Source organism: Euleptes europaea, chromosome 3, assembly GCF_029931775.1.
Source record: "Euleptes europaea isolate rEulEur1 chromosome 3, rEulEur1.hap1, whole genome shotgun sequence".
In the NCBI taxonomy this organism is placed as follows: Eukaryota; Metazoa; Chordata; class Lepidosauria; order Squamata; family Sphaerodactylidae; genus Euleptes; species Euleptes europaea.
Genome location: NC_079314.1, coordinates 60,410,774 through 60,428,695, shown reverse-complemented (window position 1 = coordinate 60,428,695; position 17,922 = coordinate 60,410,774). Strand labels below are relative to the sequence as shown.

Genomic DNA, 17,922 nt, shown 5'->3' with positions numbered 1-17,922 from the left:
GCGCCGTCCCGACGTGCCCAGCGGGCTCTGTGCAGACCCACCCGCCTCCCAGCTGGCAGTCGGGGCGGGGAACGCCAGCTCGCGACCTCCCGACACGCCCAGCTCTGTGCGCCCCGCCCACCTCCCAGCGTGCCGTCCCGACACGCCAAGCTCTGTGCGCCCCGCCTGCCTGCCAGCTGGCCGTCGGGGCGGGGAACGCCGGCTCGCGTCGTTCCAGCGCGCCCAGCCGGCTCTGTGCGCCCCGCCCGCCTCCCAGCTGGCCGTCGGGGCGGGGAAAGCCGGCTCGTGTCGTTCCGGCGCACCCAGCCGGCTGGCGGGAGGGGAGGGGGTCCCTCCGCCCGGCTCTGGGAGTCCCGGATGGACCGGGCTAGGGTCCATAAGACGCCCATTCACTCCATAAGACGCACAGACATTTCCCTTCACTTTTGAGGAGGAAAAAAGTGTGTCTTATGGAGCGAAAAATATGGTAAATATATGCAAGTGTAAAGTGATGCATATGGGGGGGGGGATCCCAACTTCACATGTACACTGATGGGATCTGTGCTGCCAGCGACAGACAAAGAAAGGGATCTTGGGGTGGTAGTAGATAGCTCAATGAAGATGTCAACGCAGTGTGCAAATTTCTGAAAAAGGCAAATTCCATGCTGGTCATAATTAGACAAGGAATAGAAAATAAAACTGCTGCTATCATACTGCCCTTGTACTAATCTATGGTGAGCCCACACTTGGAATACTGTGTAGTTCTGGTCACCACACCTAAAAAAGGATATTGCAGAGTTTGAGAAGGTGCAGAAAAGAGCAGTCAAACTGATCAGGGGGCTAGAGCAACTGCCCTATGAGGAGCAGTTAAAACGCTTAGGGCTGTTTTGCTTAGAAAGAAGGCGGTTAATGGGAGATCTATAAAATTATGCATGGTATGGAGAGAGTAGACATGGAGAAGCTTTTCTCCCTCTCTCATAATACCAGAATGCGGGGTCATCTGCTGAAGCTGGAGGATGACAGATTCAAAACAGGTAACAGGAAGCATTTCTTCACACAAATGCATAGTTAAATTGTGGAACTCCCTGCCCCAGGATATGGTGAAAGCTTTAAGAGGGGAGCGGACATGTTCATGGAGGATAGGGTTATCCAAATGAATACTAGTCATGATTCATACCTATTCTCTAGAGCAGTGGTTCCCAACCTTTTTTTGACCAGGGACCACTAGGACTTTTTTGTTCGGTTCAGGGACCCCAAGGTTCAAAATAAAAATTCCGAGAATTTGAAAATAAACTTTAATCATAACTGTTAGTTAAACATTAAACTTAGAATAATATTTGAATATATATATTTTATAATAAAGAACTTTTAATTGAAAATATTAATTTATTATGGGTTTATAACTTTGTTTCGCGGGCCTTAATTTAGTTCTCGCAGACCCCTGGGGGTCCACGGACCCCTGGTTGGGAACCAGTGCTCTAGAGTATCAAAGGGGCATGCCTATTATATTAGGTGCTGTGGAACACAGGCAGGATGCTGCTGCAGTCATCTTGTTTGTGGGCTTCCTAGAGGCATCTGTTTGGCCACTGTGTGAACAGACTGCTGGATTTGATGGGCCTTGGTCTGATCCACATGGGTTTTCTTATGTTCTTTTGTTCTTATGGGCCAAAATGCAAAGTCTGACCAAATAATATCAATCAGACTTTATGAAAAGCCAAACAATATAACCATCATTTAAGTTAATGCCCCAACTACAGATGCTGATGAGGAAGAAATTGAAAGCTTTTATGCAAGCGTCAAAGAAGAAACTAATCACATACCTAAACAAGATGTGCTAATCTTAGATGACTGGACTACAAAAGTAGGAAATAAAGCAGCATCAAATAGTTGGAAGATTTGGACTAGGAGCATGAAATGAAGCAATTTACAGAATTCTGTGAAGACAGCAATTTGTTCATTGTGAACACATTGTTATAGCAGACTTTAGGAGTTAGATTTTCAAACACAAAGACTCAAAGCCAGCTTTGGAAGAATCAGATTTATTATTTCAAATAGCTATTTGAGTCTCCAGACTCTGCCCTTCAAAGGCTTTTCAAGATGGAGCTGGAGCCCAGATACAACTGTGTTCAGACTTATATAACCTCTTAATTACCTTATTACAATATTTTAACTACACATATTACATCATAGCTTTTCATTGGGCTCAGAGGTTTAGGGGATGATCCATACAATTTAGAATAACTTTCATTGGTTTTAATTATACAGACATCTTATTGGTGAATTATAAGACAGAAATTACCTGATTGGTCAAACAAACTTGTGCAAAGAGTCCATTGTTAATGCACCTGTTACTTTATCTGGTAACAATTAATCTTTTCCTCCCTAATAGTTCCCAGACATCTTGTCTGCTTTACTCTGTTTTTCAACCTTGAAAGAACAAGTAGTATTGTATAGTTATCTAATTCTTGTCTGTTTCTAACTTCTAAACATATTTCTCCAGAGGCCCTCTGAGTTTGGAGTTTTAATAATATTTCTTATTTATTTATTTCTATTGTTAGAGGCCTGTTGGTTTTCTAAAAGCCTGCTGCTTCAACATGTATCAGGCAACCAAACAGATGATTGTATACGTAGACATCACCGGACGGCCAATATAAAAATCAAATAGATTACATAATCAGAAGCAGAAGAACCTACAGTTTTAGAAAGTGAAGTGAAAGCTGCACTGAGAGCAACTGGGAGAAACAAATCACTAGGAAGAAATGGGACAGCAATACAACTATTCCAAGCCACGGAAACAGAGTCCATCAAAATCTTAACAGGAATATGCCAATAAATATGGAAAATAAAACGGCCCCTAGACTGGAAACGCTCAATTTACATTCCAATTACAACAAAGGAGACATCCAAGACTGCAGCAACTATCACACCATCGCATTAATTTCTTATGCAAGTACAGTGATGCTCAGAATCTTACAACAAAGACTGTTACCATATATGGAACAAGAAATGCCAGATGTTAAAAGTGGATTCAGAACTCAAACAAGGATGAAGGGAACCAACTTCCCCCCTTCAAACAGGTTAGGAACCAAAAATGTTGAGCTAGCATAAATCCACAAAATAGCATATTTATGATGATATAGTTAAAGGAGCTGGATTTCAAACACAAAGACCCCAAAGACAGTTTTCTGGAAGAACAGTTTTTTTGAGTCTCCAAACTGCACTCAGAAACTTTCAAAATGAAGTTTGGAGCACCGGACAAAAGTGTGTTTAGACTTTTATAACCTTTTAATTAGCTCATTATAATATTCTAACTACGTATATTACATAATAACTTGTCATTGGCTCAGAGTTCTAGGGGATGATTTCATTGGTTTATAATACAAATCAGAATAATCTTATTGGGTTACAACATAAGGAAAAATCATAGGTTTACAGAAATACAGCAATATTTTCATTGGTCTAGATAATACTTGTTTAGAGTTATTGTTAGTGCACCTGGTATTTTATCTAGCTGCCCTCCCTAACAGTTCCCAGACATCTTGTCTGCTTTGAGTAACTTTTCTGTTTTTCAACCTTGGGCTGCCTTGAATCTTTGCCTTCTTTGTTTGTTCATGATTTCCCTGGCACCCTTCAGTAATTTTCCAAAAAGCCTACTGATTTTCTAAAAGCCTGCCACTTCATTGATATCGCTAAACCCAAGAATTAATAATTAATTAATTAAATTTATATTCCACCCTCCTCAGCCTAGACCTCAGGGCAACTCACATAAAATATTGCATGTGCATGACAATGTTATGCCCATACTTTCTGTCACCCCCTTTTTATCACAGTTCTGCTATATGATTATTTGCATTGAAATTGTGAAAAAAATCCAATAAAATATTTACAAACGTCAGCTAACAACCTGAGCAAATGAATAAAAGGAGCATATTGCATTTTTTTAAAAAACCCGTTGCAATAGGTGTGTGTTGCACGTGGATGGCAATACCTCATTACTTCCACCACTACCCAAAGTAAGTCGCACGAGGAATTTTTTCTCAGTGGCCAATTATGCATGGGAAGTTTTGCCTTGAATTTGCTGCTCTTTAGATGCACATTTCCCCCATCCAAATTCTCCAAACTCAACAATAAGCCCTAATGCAGAGTTTTGAGAATTCGGATGGGGAAAATGTGCATCTGGAGAGCGGCAAATCCAAGGCCAAAACCTCCCAGGCATAAACGGCCAATGAAAACCTGAAGAGAATCACAGAGTCCTAACCCCATGAGAACACTGAGCAGGGTACACGAACAAGAACCCAAACTGAAACAACAGAAATACCTCCCCCCACCTTCAACTTCCTCGGAAGCTGGCGTGCCGGCACACACACAGGCCTCAGGCGCCACCACTTTCCTCCGGGAGGGGGGAACCTTTACCAGTCGTTCTGCGTATACGCGCGCGCGCGCCCTCGCCTCAACGCCTCGCTCGCTCCCGCATCCCAACCTCCCGCCGCGGGGGCGCGCCCTCCGACTCTTTTTTTTCACCCGCGCGCCGCCCTTCTCGGGGGACGCGCCCAGAGCCCCGCCCTTCCTGCTCGGCTGAGGGGCGGAGGCAGCCAGGCAACCGGGGCTCTGCTGCTGCCGCCGCTCCGCCTTCTGCGCCGCTGGGTCTGGCGCTTCTGCTTCTTTTCGCGGTCGGCCTGGGGGGAGGAAGAAACGAAGATGGCGGACCTGGAAGAGCAGCTAGCCGACGAGGAGAAGGTGAGACGGGTTGGGGTCAGGGTTAGGGGCGGGGGGGAGGAAGGCGGCGGGGTGGCGGCGGCGGCGCCTCCTCAGCAGAGCTTCCTGCCCCCTCTCCATGGGAAGGCGGCGGCGGGGGAGGTCTAGGAACGAGCGAGCCCGGCCTGTCAGTCGGGACCTCTCCCTGCTGCCCTCCCGCCACTCCTTGTACGGTCTGGGCGCTGAAAATAGGTTGCAGGCGCCAAGCTGGGGCCGTTAGCAAAGCAGGCGGGGCGGATCCGGTGTCTGATGAATGAGCCCCCCCCCCTCTCTTTCCTCTGTCTCCAACCTTTGGGGCTTCCCTTCAGGCCCGGACGGGCGGGGTGGCGATGAGGCCCCTCCGCCGCTCGCCTGCCATCCCACCCTCGGCCGTTCTTCGCTTCCTGGTGTGCGTTTTGGGGAAGGGCTAAATCCGGCCACCTCACACCCCGCCACTTTGGGGGGGGGGCTGTCCGTGGGAATGATCGTTGTAGACTCAGGAGTCGCTTAACGGGGATTTCAGTTTCCCTTTGCAACTCTTTAATTCATGCCGGTTTCGAGAGGTTGGATTTCCGCTTCTTCTCTCTCCCCTCCCCCCCCCCTTTTTTGAGAATGTTTCTGGGAATTCTTTAATGGGAAAGAGTCCTGGGCAAGAATATTCTGTTTGTCTGATGCACGGTGGGTCCTTGGTGTGTGTGATGGGGTGCATTTCAGGAAAGGAAGCTTGACTCCCCTCCCCATCCAGACCTGTTATCTTGTCTGGCCTAGTCCCGTTAATACTTTCAGTCTATTTATCATCTTTGTGGGAGGCTGGGTGAAAAGGTATAGTGGTTTGGTTCTTGTAGGTTATCCGGGCTGTGCGACCGTGGTCTTGGTATTTTCTTTCCTGACGTTTCGCTGGCGAAACGTCAGGAAAGAAAATACCAAGACCATGGTCGCACAGCCCGGATAACCTACAAGAACCAATGAACTCTGACCGTGAAAGCCTTCGACAGTATAGTGGTTTGTTTTGTGTGTTCCTTTCTCTCTTCCAAAAGTCACAGTAGCTAGGTGTTCTAAAGGTTATTAGCCCTTTCTTTCTCTATTTTGATGAGCGCTTTAAGGCTTTGAAGATTATGCAGTTGCAAAGCTAAGCATCCTGCCAAATGTACCCTTGGAGAGCCACAACCAGCCATATTCATAAGCATATAATTGTCATATTGTGAACATCTAACAGACTCATATTTTAAATTATCTAATGGAAACCTCCTCCCAATTTTTTGGGGAGGGGGGAATATGGCAGTTCTGATCCCCCCCCCCAAGACATTCCTTGATGCATTTTTCCCCTTCACAGTTGTCACAGAGGTGACTCTATAAATGGGCATCTCATAATATAGATTTGTTTCAGCCCTATGAGTTTTATTTATGATGTTTCAGTTCCTGTTTTTTCATTAGTAATGGTAACTTTGGAAGGAAGGCTGGAGCCTGATTTTTTTCACTGCTCTGCAAGTGTTAATCTTGCTCACATGCAATGGTCTTGGGTTTGGGGAAGATTCCAGACAAGAAGCCCAACCTGAGGAACAGCTTGCAACACACAACCCAGGTGTTTATCTCGCTCTGACCTCCATCTTCTGTGTCCAAATCCATTGCAATAGAACCATGCAAGAGATTTCCGAACCAGAGTCTGGTGATAGCAGTGCATTGTCTTTATGTAATAAACTACCATAAAGGTAATTTTCAGGACTGAGCTAGCTGCTAGAACAATGTGTGGGTGTGCTTAAGTAACCATGCGCAACTTCGTGTAATGAAAATTCTGGTGTGCTAGAAGATTTTTTTAAAAAGACAAAAATGGCTTTAATGACTCATTTGATCCTGTGGGTGACTTTGTACATACTGTTTAAATGAGGTCAATCAGATCTGTGTTCTGCTTTCTCTTGTATTTCTTCTGCATAGTTGAATAAATGTCCAATCCCTTCCCTCCTGCCTGAAGAATCTTTACTAGCAATCCTATGCACACTTATTTAAATTAATTCAAAATTGCCTCTGAGTAAACATAGCAGCAAACAATATAGGGAATTATTTCTTGTTGTCTTCATTTTGACTGGTATAGTTGCACTTTGTGGTACTTTATATATGCAGTTCAGTAAGAATACAGTCCTGTGTGTACTTACTTGTGAGTTCCATTCTGTAGAACTTAGTAAATATGCACAGGTTGTGGTTGTACATAAGGCTCGGAAGTGTTTTCCTCCACTGACAGGTAAAAAACAAGCAGGTATTTACTTAGTTTCAACCTGCTAGCGATTTGTAATTTTACAGGCAGGAAAATGAAATAAATACCAGCTATTTTCTCAGTTTCTTACACCTCATAATAGGATATAAAGATTGTGCATGCTGTACATATTACAGATCAATAGAAGTTACTTTTCAGGTTTTCAGTAAGTTAAAGGACAAATTATGTGTGTGTGAATAGATTATAGCTCTTAATGGAAAAGAAATTACACCTCAATGCAGCAGGACTATCTCTTGGTTCCATCTTGTTTTAGATGGTTGGGCATTTGCTGTTGACATACATAACATTAATTTTGGGAATTTGTGAACACAGGGTGTTCAGGGAAGTAGTAGGAAAGCATGAGAATGCACAACCCATTTTGCTTGCTCACCCAAGCTGAAATAATAGTAAGTAAACAAGATAACAAGGCTTATATAAATACAAATCTTGCAAAACTACTAAGACCCTGTACTGGTGGTGTCTGCAATTATTTCAGGGTTTCTGTAGGGAAATGCATATGACTCATTCTGTAAAAAGAAGAGCTTGGCGACTACCATACTTTCATGTGGGATTTCTTTCTGTTTTATGGATTAGTATTTTTCCTACCTGTAGACTGAAATAAAATTGAAATGCTGACCAGGAGACATTTCTGGCTTCCTACTTTTTACCAAACTTAGATTTACATAATGCAGAATATTATCAAAAAATTGGGCAGCGATACTTTTCTGATGTCTCAGATACTTGGGAATTCGATGAAGAACATACTTCCTTGCTACTGTTTTTCTTTGACAACTCTTGTTTTAGGCTAAATGGCTTACATTCTTTTATCCCATTTATGGGATAGTTCAGAGTTATGTTTAAAGTTGGGTTGCTGAAACAGAAGAATGTAATTGAATTGAATTTGTCTGTCAATATAAAGATAATTTCCCTGAAAGCGGTACTTAAATAATTTCCTCTTTTTTTAAAATAATGGTTTAGAGCAGACCTGATGGAGAAAATTTGAGGAACTTCCTCTGTGTACTTAGTGAGGAATACTACTCATTGGTATTTAACATAACTAATTATTTTGTCCACCATCCCTTCAGAGTAGCTAATTTTAAAGCTATCAGTTCAATTCTGGTATTTCATACAATGTTGTTTTATTTGCTGACCAGAATATTAAGCTAGCAGTTCTTCAGGTGAGACTTCTGAGTACAAGTATAAGCTGGCATATTATTTACGTATTGCCCCGGGAAATAAATGGTGATAGAAAGAGAAAGCTACGGGGGGGGGGGGGAATGAAGAACCTTACCACATCAGATGTGTGGGTACATAATTGCTGCTGTGTGTCAGGATGAGTTGTGGAATGAAAACCACTGTGCAGTCCTGTGCCAAGGAGGTGCTACTCAACAGAAAAGAGGTAATATTTCTGGAGAGTGTCATTTTTTTCATGAGAAAAGGTTGTAAAGCACTGACGAATGGATGCTTTGTTTCACTTCTATATTTTGACTGGGATGGCAGCTTGGATTGCAGTGCACATTGGGAAGGGGGGAGCTTGAAGCAAAAATTTGTAGTACTGGTATTTGTTGGTATGAGCTACTTTAATTTCCTAAGAGCTACGTTCCATATTCTCATTCCGCTTCCAAAAAATTCCTTGTTTCCTTGTAAAGATCAAAGTACCTTAGTTACCCTTTCATACTAACCATTGCTATTGCGCTCCAGCATGCGTGCAGTTTCTTAGATATATGTTGATACGCATGCAGACGAATCTGGTTTGCCTTTTACGTTAGCAAGCACTTCTGTAGCCACTACACAGACCTCCTGTGTTCATTGGAATTCCACAAAGCTCTCAGCCGCATTCATAATCTTCTAGAAATTGTATTTCTAACTAGCTCATTCCCCTGTGCAAGATTAATTTTTGGTTGAAAATTGTTGAGTTTGCACAGAGGCAAGCATTTGAGGCTGTAGAATATTTCAGAACTCTTGAGTGCTAGTATCAAATGTCTATTTATTTGCTTGATTTGTAACCCATCTATCTCCCAGAGTGGCTTGCATTATTCTCTTCTCCTCCACTTTATCCTTACAGCCACCCTGTGAGGGACATTAGGCTGAGAGTGTCTGACTGTTTTGAGAACATTCAGCAGAGATTTGAATTTGTATCCCCCAGATCCTACTCTGACACTAACCACTACACCACACAGAATTAAACTTTCTTTGAAGTTTGTGGTTTTTCCTGGCTCGGGTATGTGATAACAGTTGCTGAAGAATGCTAACAATGGATGACTGATATTGCATCCTTGGTCAGCGCAAAAATGTTTTGACCCTGGTGTTTCTTTTTTTCTTCTTTTTTTAATTATTTTTATTATTTTCTACAATTCAACAAAAATAAACATATCTCAACAATATATTCAGTTGTAACTACTTGTAACAAAAAAAGCTCATTGCTATTACTGAGAATATGTTATCTATAATATTCAATGCTATCTGCTATGTATGACTTCCCCGCATCTTCTTCAGTCACTAATGCTACTGGTTAACACTTTTGCATTTCAAATTAATTTCTAATCCTTATTTTCTCTCATACAGACTTGCTTTAAGCTATCTATACTACTTCTATAAGCAGTTTCAAGTCCTACCTTGTTATAATATTATCATCATTGTCTCTATATAACATTCTATTATTCTATAATAAAGGGATTAGATCAATACATAAATAAATTTTCCCATTAGAAATTCATCAAAGTAAATCCACCGTGCCTCCCTTACACCCCAAAATAAGCATCATCTTAGCCATTATCTTGTTTTGGGAGGGGATCTGCCAGTCCTTCTTTATTTCCCAATCCCCACCTCCCGTTTTTCAGTATAGTAGCTGTAATTCTGGCCTCTGAAAATGTAAAAAAAGATCCCAGTGATTATATCCATTGGCTTCTTGTTAAAATTTCCAGCAGCTTCTTGGTAAAATCCTTCGTCATGTCTCCCTCCATCGCTGGCTGCCAGGAAGTGTTTTCTTGGGATAATAATGTTCCTCCTGTCAGCAGTAACTCAGACAAGTAGATTGTAGAGGTATTGAATTTTCTCATGTTGCTCTCTCTCATTGCCAGCTGGTCACATGCAGCTACCTCTTAAAAAATAAATTGTTCTAATTCATTGTCATTTTTTCCAGATTTTATCACCATTTCCACATAGCATTCAATCGTCATCTCCTTAGTAGAATCTTTTTTTTCCATTGACATAATTGTTGTCGTATCTTGGGTCTTCATATCGTGGATCTCCTCAATAATTGTGTCCAGTTTTCCATTAATTGATTTAAATAGGATATTCATCACCTCAGCTAGTTGAAATACTTGATGTGAGAGCGCTTGTTGTTTTTCAAAGACTAAATCTTGTTGCACTGCAAACATGTCCATTTGTTTGAGTAACATCTCTTCCATCCTCTTGTTTGACATATCTGCTTGTATTCTTATATAGAAGCAGGCTTTGTAATTTTCAAGATATCCTCAATTACGTTTCAAAGCGGCACAGATAAAGAAAAGAAAGTAGACAGGAAACTGCAGTATCATAGACCCTGTGTCGTCTCCTCTCGGTGGTTAAGTGGTAGGAACGATTTGATGGTTACACCGGGGAGATTCACTTCAAGTCTTCCAATCTGCCCTGTCTTTTCGATGGTAACAGCCCTTCTTATTATCTTCCGGTCTTAAGAGGCAACGTGGCTGGACATTGAATCAAAGAGAGCCGGAAGTGGGGGGGGGGAGGTTTTCGTCTCCCTCCCTCCCCTCAAAGCATTTAATTGGTAGTTGTAAAGTCATTCAAAAGTCCCTTTTATTGCGTCTACTCACTGATCAAGTTGATAAGGTCTTAGTCAGTTCATTTAATGGCATTTGTTTATTTAAAAAGTCTCGTTACGCTGGGCAGGGAGTCACCGGTTTTCGTAGGTGTTTTTATCGTCATTCAGGTCTTCTCAATCAAGATAAAGGCAAAAAGTGTCTTTTTACTCACTCTGACTTCCAAAGGTGAGGCTTCTTGTTCTTTTCATAGATTCTTTGATGTTAATGTATAGAGGAGGTCAAAGCCTAAATCCAAAGAGTCGTCCGTGGCAATGGTAGCCCCTATGTGCCGGAGGGGACAGCTTCCAAATCTACGAGAGGCTTAATAAAAGCTCTCTCAGAGAATATGGGAGTCCAAACCGCTCTTGAAGGCTGCAGGGGAATTTCCTGCTTCCCGATCCACTATTTAGGACCGAGTTGGGGTGCTTTTTGCACTCCAAATCTAAACGACTCTTGGTGTCTCCTGGGAGCCCCCAGGAAACAATGGCGCTCGGACCAAACGCTCTACAGGAAGTCCGACCCTGGTGTTTCTAACGGTAATATAGGATGCTCATGAGCATTAAGAGCATATGGGAGTGTTTGTACACCTGACTGTATTAGTGAGTTGCATAACCTGTTATGGAAAGCGAAATCCCCCAAAATGAAAACCAAACATGAGTGTCAGATGCTTGTTTTAATGGACCTTTTAATTCAGTAGAGTTCATTATTCCTTCTTCCTACAGTTACACTGCATATCTGCCTAGAATCCCTGCATACCAAACGGGATTCTGTGGCCTTACTGGAATATTCACTCATTTTGCTCAGGGGTGCTGGGCCTGGCATAGTTGCCCCATGCAAATTAACTTGGTGTCTTAAAATTTGCCCCAAACTTGCCTGCAGTTACACATTACAAGGAAAGATTGATAATGGTCTGTCTTCAAGTTAATTCTGTGTTATTGCTGCTTTTTTAGAGAAGCCCAAGTTCCTACAAATAGTAAGAAAATCACTGATAGCTAGTACAAAAGAGGCAAAAGTTACATTCCTACAGGTATAGTTACAGGAACAGGGAATTTATCACAGGGCTTTCTTCATTTGGGAACACCATTTCCTGGTAAGTAGTGCTAGTTGATCCTTTGTAGAATCCATTTGCAAAGTTTCTTTGACTCTATTTGGTTACTAGATCAGGTAGAATTTCAAACCACCTGTATGATAAGATGGTTTGCCTAATACTGTTGTCTGAAAGTTCTGAATGAAATTTGAGGAGACTTACAGGAAATTATATTTTAAGAAATCCTTTTTAGAAAAGGGATTGGCGATTGTCCGAGCATACATAATAAACTGACCTTTTACTGATTCAGATTTTGGACCGCTTAGATTAGCGTTATTAACTCTAGTGGCAGCTTTCTGTGCGCCACCACAAACACCTGAGGGAGATTCCAGTGATTGCACCTGTGACCTTCTGTATGCAAAGCATGAGCTCTGCCACTGAGCCACAGTCCCTCTTATATTCCTGGTGTAGATGTTTGAAGCTAGTAGCCTGCATTGGAATGCATGTTTTTATTAAGTAAGATTTCAATAAATGTAATGTGCTGATACTCTGTGGCTTGGGAGTCCCATACTGCCTATTTTATTAGTTTTCTGATGGTCTAAAGATGTGGTTCGAGGGACAGAAGTAAGGTTAAATTGCCTTAGTCTATGCTAGCCACCCTTCTCTTATCCTACCACAAAACATTTTCAGAAGTACCATCAGAAATAACCTTCTGAACCATGCTGGACATGAAAACCCTGAGGGCTGTACAGAAAAGAGTAAAACCACGTGAGGGCAGTCACCATGAAAAGAGCAAGCTAGCCACAGTGGGCTGGGGTAGGGGTAGTGATAGTATTCCTCTTTCACCACAGCCCAGTTGCTCTCCTCCATGTTCCTTAGCAATCTCACACTCTCACATAAGCTGCTTTGCCTCATGCTGAGGAGAGAGCCAGACGGCAGAGTGGGAAGCCTTCACTCCAGTTACCCAAGATCTGGCTAAGCTTCAGCAGTGGTGGGGAGAAATTACGTGTTCAGAGGTAGCTTGGTAATTTAAAAGGTTATCTATATATCTATTTCCCAAGGTGGCCCTCATTTGCGGATACCTAAATCCTTGGATCGAGACCACACTTACCCAAAATAGATTTTTCTGCAGATTCAGGGGACCCCATAGGTCTGCAGAGAACTCAAAAAGTTAAAATATTTGGGGGTTTAAATTCCCTCCAAATTAAGTGAAGTTAAGAAGCTGGAGAAGGGCCTAGTGGCGATGGAGCCCTGGAACCTGGTGGGGGGGAGCCTGGGAGCCCCTCTGTGTTCACAGCAGCTCCCAGACATCAGTGCTGCGGCAGCCAGGCTCCAAGGTGAGTCAGGCTGAACAGTGATGGGAGGAGGAGATGGGATGTGTCCCCCCCCCCCCGGGAGTTTTACAGGCCTCCACTTATAGTTACATAATGAACAATAGTTACATTTTATTATTGATTGTGTATTTAGGCTGGCACACAGGGTGTAAAGTAGTCGTGCAGATCTTTCGGTGGATGGTAAATGTGAATGTTGCTTTCCAAGAGCAACAGTGTGTACTACTGTCTTTTACTGATGAGAGGGATTTTGTGGTGGTAGTGGATCGCTTGATGAAGATGTCAACCCAGTGTGCGGCCGCTGTAAAAAAGACAAATTCCATGCTGGCCATTAGACGAGGAATAGAGAATAAAACTGCTGCTATCATACTGCCCTTGTACAAATCTATGGTGAGACCACACATGGAATGCTGTGTACAGTTCTGGTCACCACACCTAAAAAAGGATTTTGCAGAGCTTGAGAAGTTGCAGAAAAGAGCAACCAAACTGATCGGGGCTAGAGCAACTGCCCTATGAAGAGCAGCTAAAACGCTTAGGGCTGTTTAGTTTGGAAAGAAGGCGGCTGAGGGGAGACGTGATAGAGGTCTATAAAATTATGCATGGTTTGGAGAAAGTGGACAGGGAGAAAACCCTCTCTCATAATACTGGAATGTGGGGTCATCTGCTGAAGCTGGCAGGTGAGAGATTCAAAACAGATAAAAGGAAGTATTTCTTCACACAACGCATAGTTACATTGTGGAACTGCCTTCCCCAGGATGTGGTGATGGCTGCCAACTTGGAAGGCTTTAAGAGGGGAGTGGACATGTTCATGGAGGAGAGAGGTATTCATGGCTACTAGTCAAAATGGCTACTTGTCATGATGCATACCTTTTCTCTCCAGGATCAGAGGAGCATGCCAAATATATTAGGTGCTGTGGGACACAGGCAGGATGGTGCTGCTGCAGTTGTCTTGTTTGTGGGCTTCCTAGAGGTACCTGGTTGGCCACTGTGTGAACAGACTGCTGGACTTGATGGGCCTTGGTCTGATCCAGCCTGGATTTTCTTAAGTTCTACTTGCACCTATGTTTGATGAAATTCATCTAACCTGTCACATTTTTAAATCTGAAAATTGTGTTCATCGGGAAGAGATGTAGCTTGAGTAACTTGGATGTGTGTGACATACGAAACGTATTAAATTTATATCTAGTTCATGACAAATGTTTTTGAAAAATCCATGTTTTTTCTGTGATGCTGTGCTTTGGGATTTATGACAGAAGGCTGTGTTAAGGAAGGTTTGTCCCCCTGATATGAAAAAAAAATCATAGACTCTCTTGATAGCAATTGTCTCGTGGAAGGCTGGTTTTTGTAAAAGGTTGTGGGAAGCTTTCATCGTGCTTTGGCCTGGTTCATATATAACTGTAAACTGTGCTTTAGCTTTGTACAAATAAGCACTCTGTTTGCATGTTCCATCCCTCATGCACTCAATGTTGATAACTTCTGAAGTAGAAGTTATAGTGTGCCCCTCTATTTGAACCCAAAGATTTTTGATTTGCACTTGCACTGCAAATCAAATCATACTATAGTGTACCACAGGGGTGGGTGAGAGCAGGTAAGAAAAGGGTTCTTTCATCCACTGCCATACCAGGGTTTGGTGGTCTGACGTATGCGTTTGTGTTATTTGGTGTTTCATTCTGCATGGAGTTTGTGGCAAAATACAGCACACTGCTGTTAGTATACCCATTGCCAAAATGAAGTAATGCATGAGCACTGGACACACTGTATGGTATGGTATAGTCTATTTACTTCTTCCTGTATCGTTTTACTATAGAAGTACTGTGTGACTGGAAGTAATTCTGATAACGTTTTTTTTCCCTATATTAACTTGATTGTTGCTTTCTTGGTGGATTTGCTTTTTGTCCCTCTGTTTACCCAAGAGCTCAGGACAGCATGCAGCTGACTCGCTTTATCTTCACATGAGCCTTGGGAGAGCCACCCAATGAGTTTCTTGGGTGCGTGGAATTTGAAACCAAGCTTACCAAGTTAATGAAAGTATACTGGCCCTTAGGCTAGCTAGACACTGTAGTGGTACAGCTCCTGAAGGTGTGTCACTTACGCCATGGGATATGCCATGGGATATGTGGACTGTACTAACTAGACCTCTCTAGTGTTCTTCTACCCCTTCCAGCAGAAATATGGTTTTGCCATTTGTCACTATCAGAGTTTTGGAGAGAGATACTAGTTTAATTTGCCTGGTAATTAAAATGTTTCTTTTCCTGGAGTCCATGTACTTTGGCATGCATCAGCCAAGTTTGACTGTGTGTGCAAAATGACCGCGGTAACATCAAATACAGAAAAACGCTAATCTGAGCTTGTGATTAGTCATTGATTCAAAAAAAGCAAAACTAAATACATGGGGAAGTAAATGTCTGATTACTATAGGGCAAGGGGAAAATAAAATGGGTCATAAGCACAGACCTAGATCTAACATTTACTGATGGTGAAAGTGAATTAAGAGGGACAGACTTAGTCCTAGATTTGTTTCCATCCTTTTGTTGCATACTTGAACTGTATTTTGTCTTCAGATTGTCAGAGACCTTATTTTGGCCTGAAAGAAGCTGCAAATGACATTCTAATTCTCTCCCCCCACCCAAACCTATGAGGATGCTCCCTGAAAACACCTGGCATTTTGAGTAAAGTCTCTGATCCTTCCTTTATGGACATGAGACCCTCCCTTCCTACCTGATGAAGGATTGTGAACTGAACTAGTATCTTTGGTGTGTCTGACTTAAAAACATGACTCTTTGCCGGTATCTAGAAGTGACCGGTATCTAGAAGTGTTGTTAGTTACTTCTCATTCCTAGCCTGGCAGACTGAGCTTTAGCTAGTGCAGTAATACTGTACCGTTAAACATGAAAAATTATAAATTAATTCATTAGTAATTGATGTGGGTTTTATGTTGGAGATGGAGAAAATAGTGTTACATTGCTTTGAAAGTGGCTCCTGAATAGTACAGAAAGTTTAGAAATGGGTCTCACTTCAAAAAGTTTAGAAAGTTACTTCACTCAGATATGAAATGCTTTAGTCTAGCTTCATGAACTCATAATGACATTTGTTTGCAAGATTTGATTGCCTTATATAGGCAGGTTCATTACAAGGCTTTGCCTTGAACCAAATCAGTTTCCGTTGTGGCCAGAACAGGAAGACTATGGGTTAGGAGGAACATCTTGTTTGGTATCGTGTGTGTGTTTTAACCACTGCTACTTCTTATTTGTATCATTTAAGAGGCAGTAGAATGGTTAACAGTGTATGTGTAATGGTATCAAGATTTGGCCAGAAGATAACACACAGCAGTAACTGATAACTTTGTTAGAAATACTGGCCACTGTTTAAGTGAATGCATTAATACAATATATGAAAGAGATTATGTACATAGTTTCTAACTTTGTTTCTTGACACTTTTTATGCTTAAAATTATGTACCATTTAAATGAATTGGACTTGATCCAAAGGAATTTTATCCTTAATTATATAAAATCCAATTAAGATTTTGGCCTTTTATAAAAGCTGATTGTATTCTTCACTTGAATTTTGCATTGTAGGGTCAACAGTGTTATATAATCAGTGCATTTTGTCCTTGCCTTCTGAATTTCTTTGCAAAAGACCACTTCATAAAACACAGTAGTTCACAGAAACTGAAATAGAACAGGCCCTTTTGCACATGAGATATCTCCAGTAAAGAGGAATAGGAGTTTTAAAGGAAGACAATGGCTGAATGCAAATGTTGTGGTTAAGCCCGAAATACAACCTGATCACTAAGAGAGCAATACTAACCCAGTAAGCAAACCTCTCTCACCCTTTTCCTATTGGCAGACACCTGGCTCACCTTGAGCAATGGCATGACATCACAGGCTAGTGTGGGCTGATCTGCTGGTCCTTTTTAAAATGAGTCACCTACCTGCTCAGTGTCTCTTTTATTGCTGATTTCAGACCCACAGTATGACTCCTAGAAGCACATACTTCTTTCAGTAGTCAAAATAGTTGTTTGCTATTTAAAGTTTCAACCAATATGAGATTTGGGCAGCCGATTGGTTAGTTCTTCTTGTCTGTTTTAGGGGTTGCTGTTTCTAGAACATGCTGCTGGTAGGTGAAATATTTCTAAATTACACTCTAATTTATTCCAGAGAATAGTCATTAGTACCTAATCCTATATGACCTCAGGGTTTTCACATCCTGGAAGGTTCAGAGAGTTATCTATTATGGCACTTCTGAAAATGTTTTATGGTAGGATAAGTGGAGAAGAATGGATGGTATAGGCACTTCTGAAAATGTTCTATGGTAGGATAAGTGGAGAAAAATGGATGGTATAGACTAAGTGTAGTATAGACTCTGTCCCTTTAAACATGTCTGTTAGATCTCTTTTCTGATAGTCTAAAGACGGCATCTTTTTTATTTCACTGCCTACAGTATGCTTGAGTGTTTTGTATGTACTTGTAAAATGCTTTCACACTGCTTGTTTTAAGTTCACTTGGCTGCACATCTCTTCTTTTTGGCCACAAAGTTTTTGAATTTTATGGAATTAGTATACCATTGGGAGAACTACATTCTCAAAAGTAAACCCAATCATTTTTATGAGTGGTTGTAAGGTCTGAAGGAGTAGTATGTCCTCCATTATAAACTAAATTACTATTACTGAAGGGTATATTTTCAATTTCAGGTGCGCATTGCAGCAAAATTTATTATCCATGCTCCCCCTGGAGAATTCAATGAAGTTTTTAATGGTGAGTATTCATGCTGTGTGTTTTCAGACAACCTTTTTTGTGTG

The 17,922-nt window shown here is 41.7% G+C and overlaps 1 protein-coding gene across 1 annotated transcript in view; it reads left to right on the top strand.

Moving 5' to 3' along the window:
- Nucleotides 1-4,612: 4,612 nt before the first annotated feature.
- The window catches only part of CAPZA2 (capping actin protein of muscle Z-line subunit alpha 2), a 31,341-nt gene continuing 18,031 nt past the window's right edge, over nt 4,613-17,922 (top strand). Inside the window, exons 1-2 of the mRNA XM_056846887.1 lie at nt 4,613-4,716; nt 17,815-17,878. Coding sequence (XP_056702865.1) covers nt 4,678-4,716; nt 17,815-17,878 — 103 coding nt within the window. The 5' untranslated portion in view covers nt 4,613-4,677. The remainder of the gene's footprint in view (nt 4,717-17,814; nt 17,879-17,922) is intronic.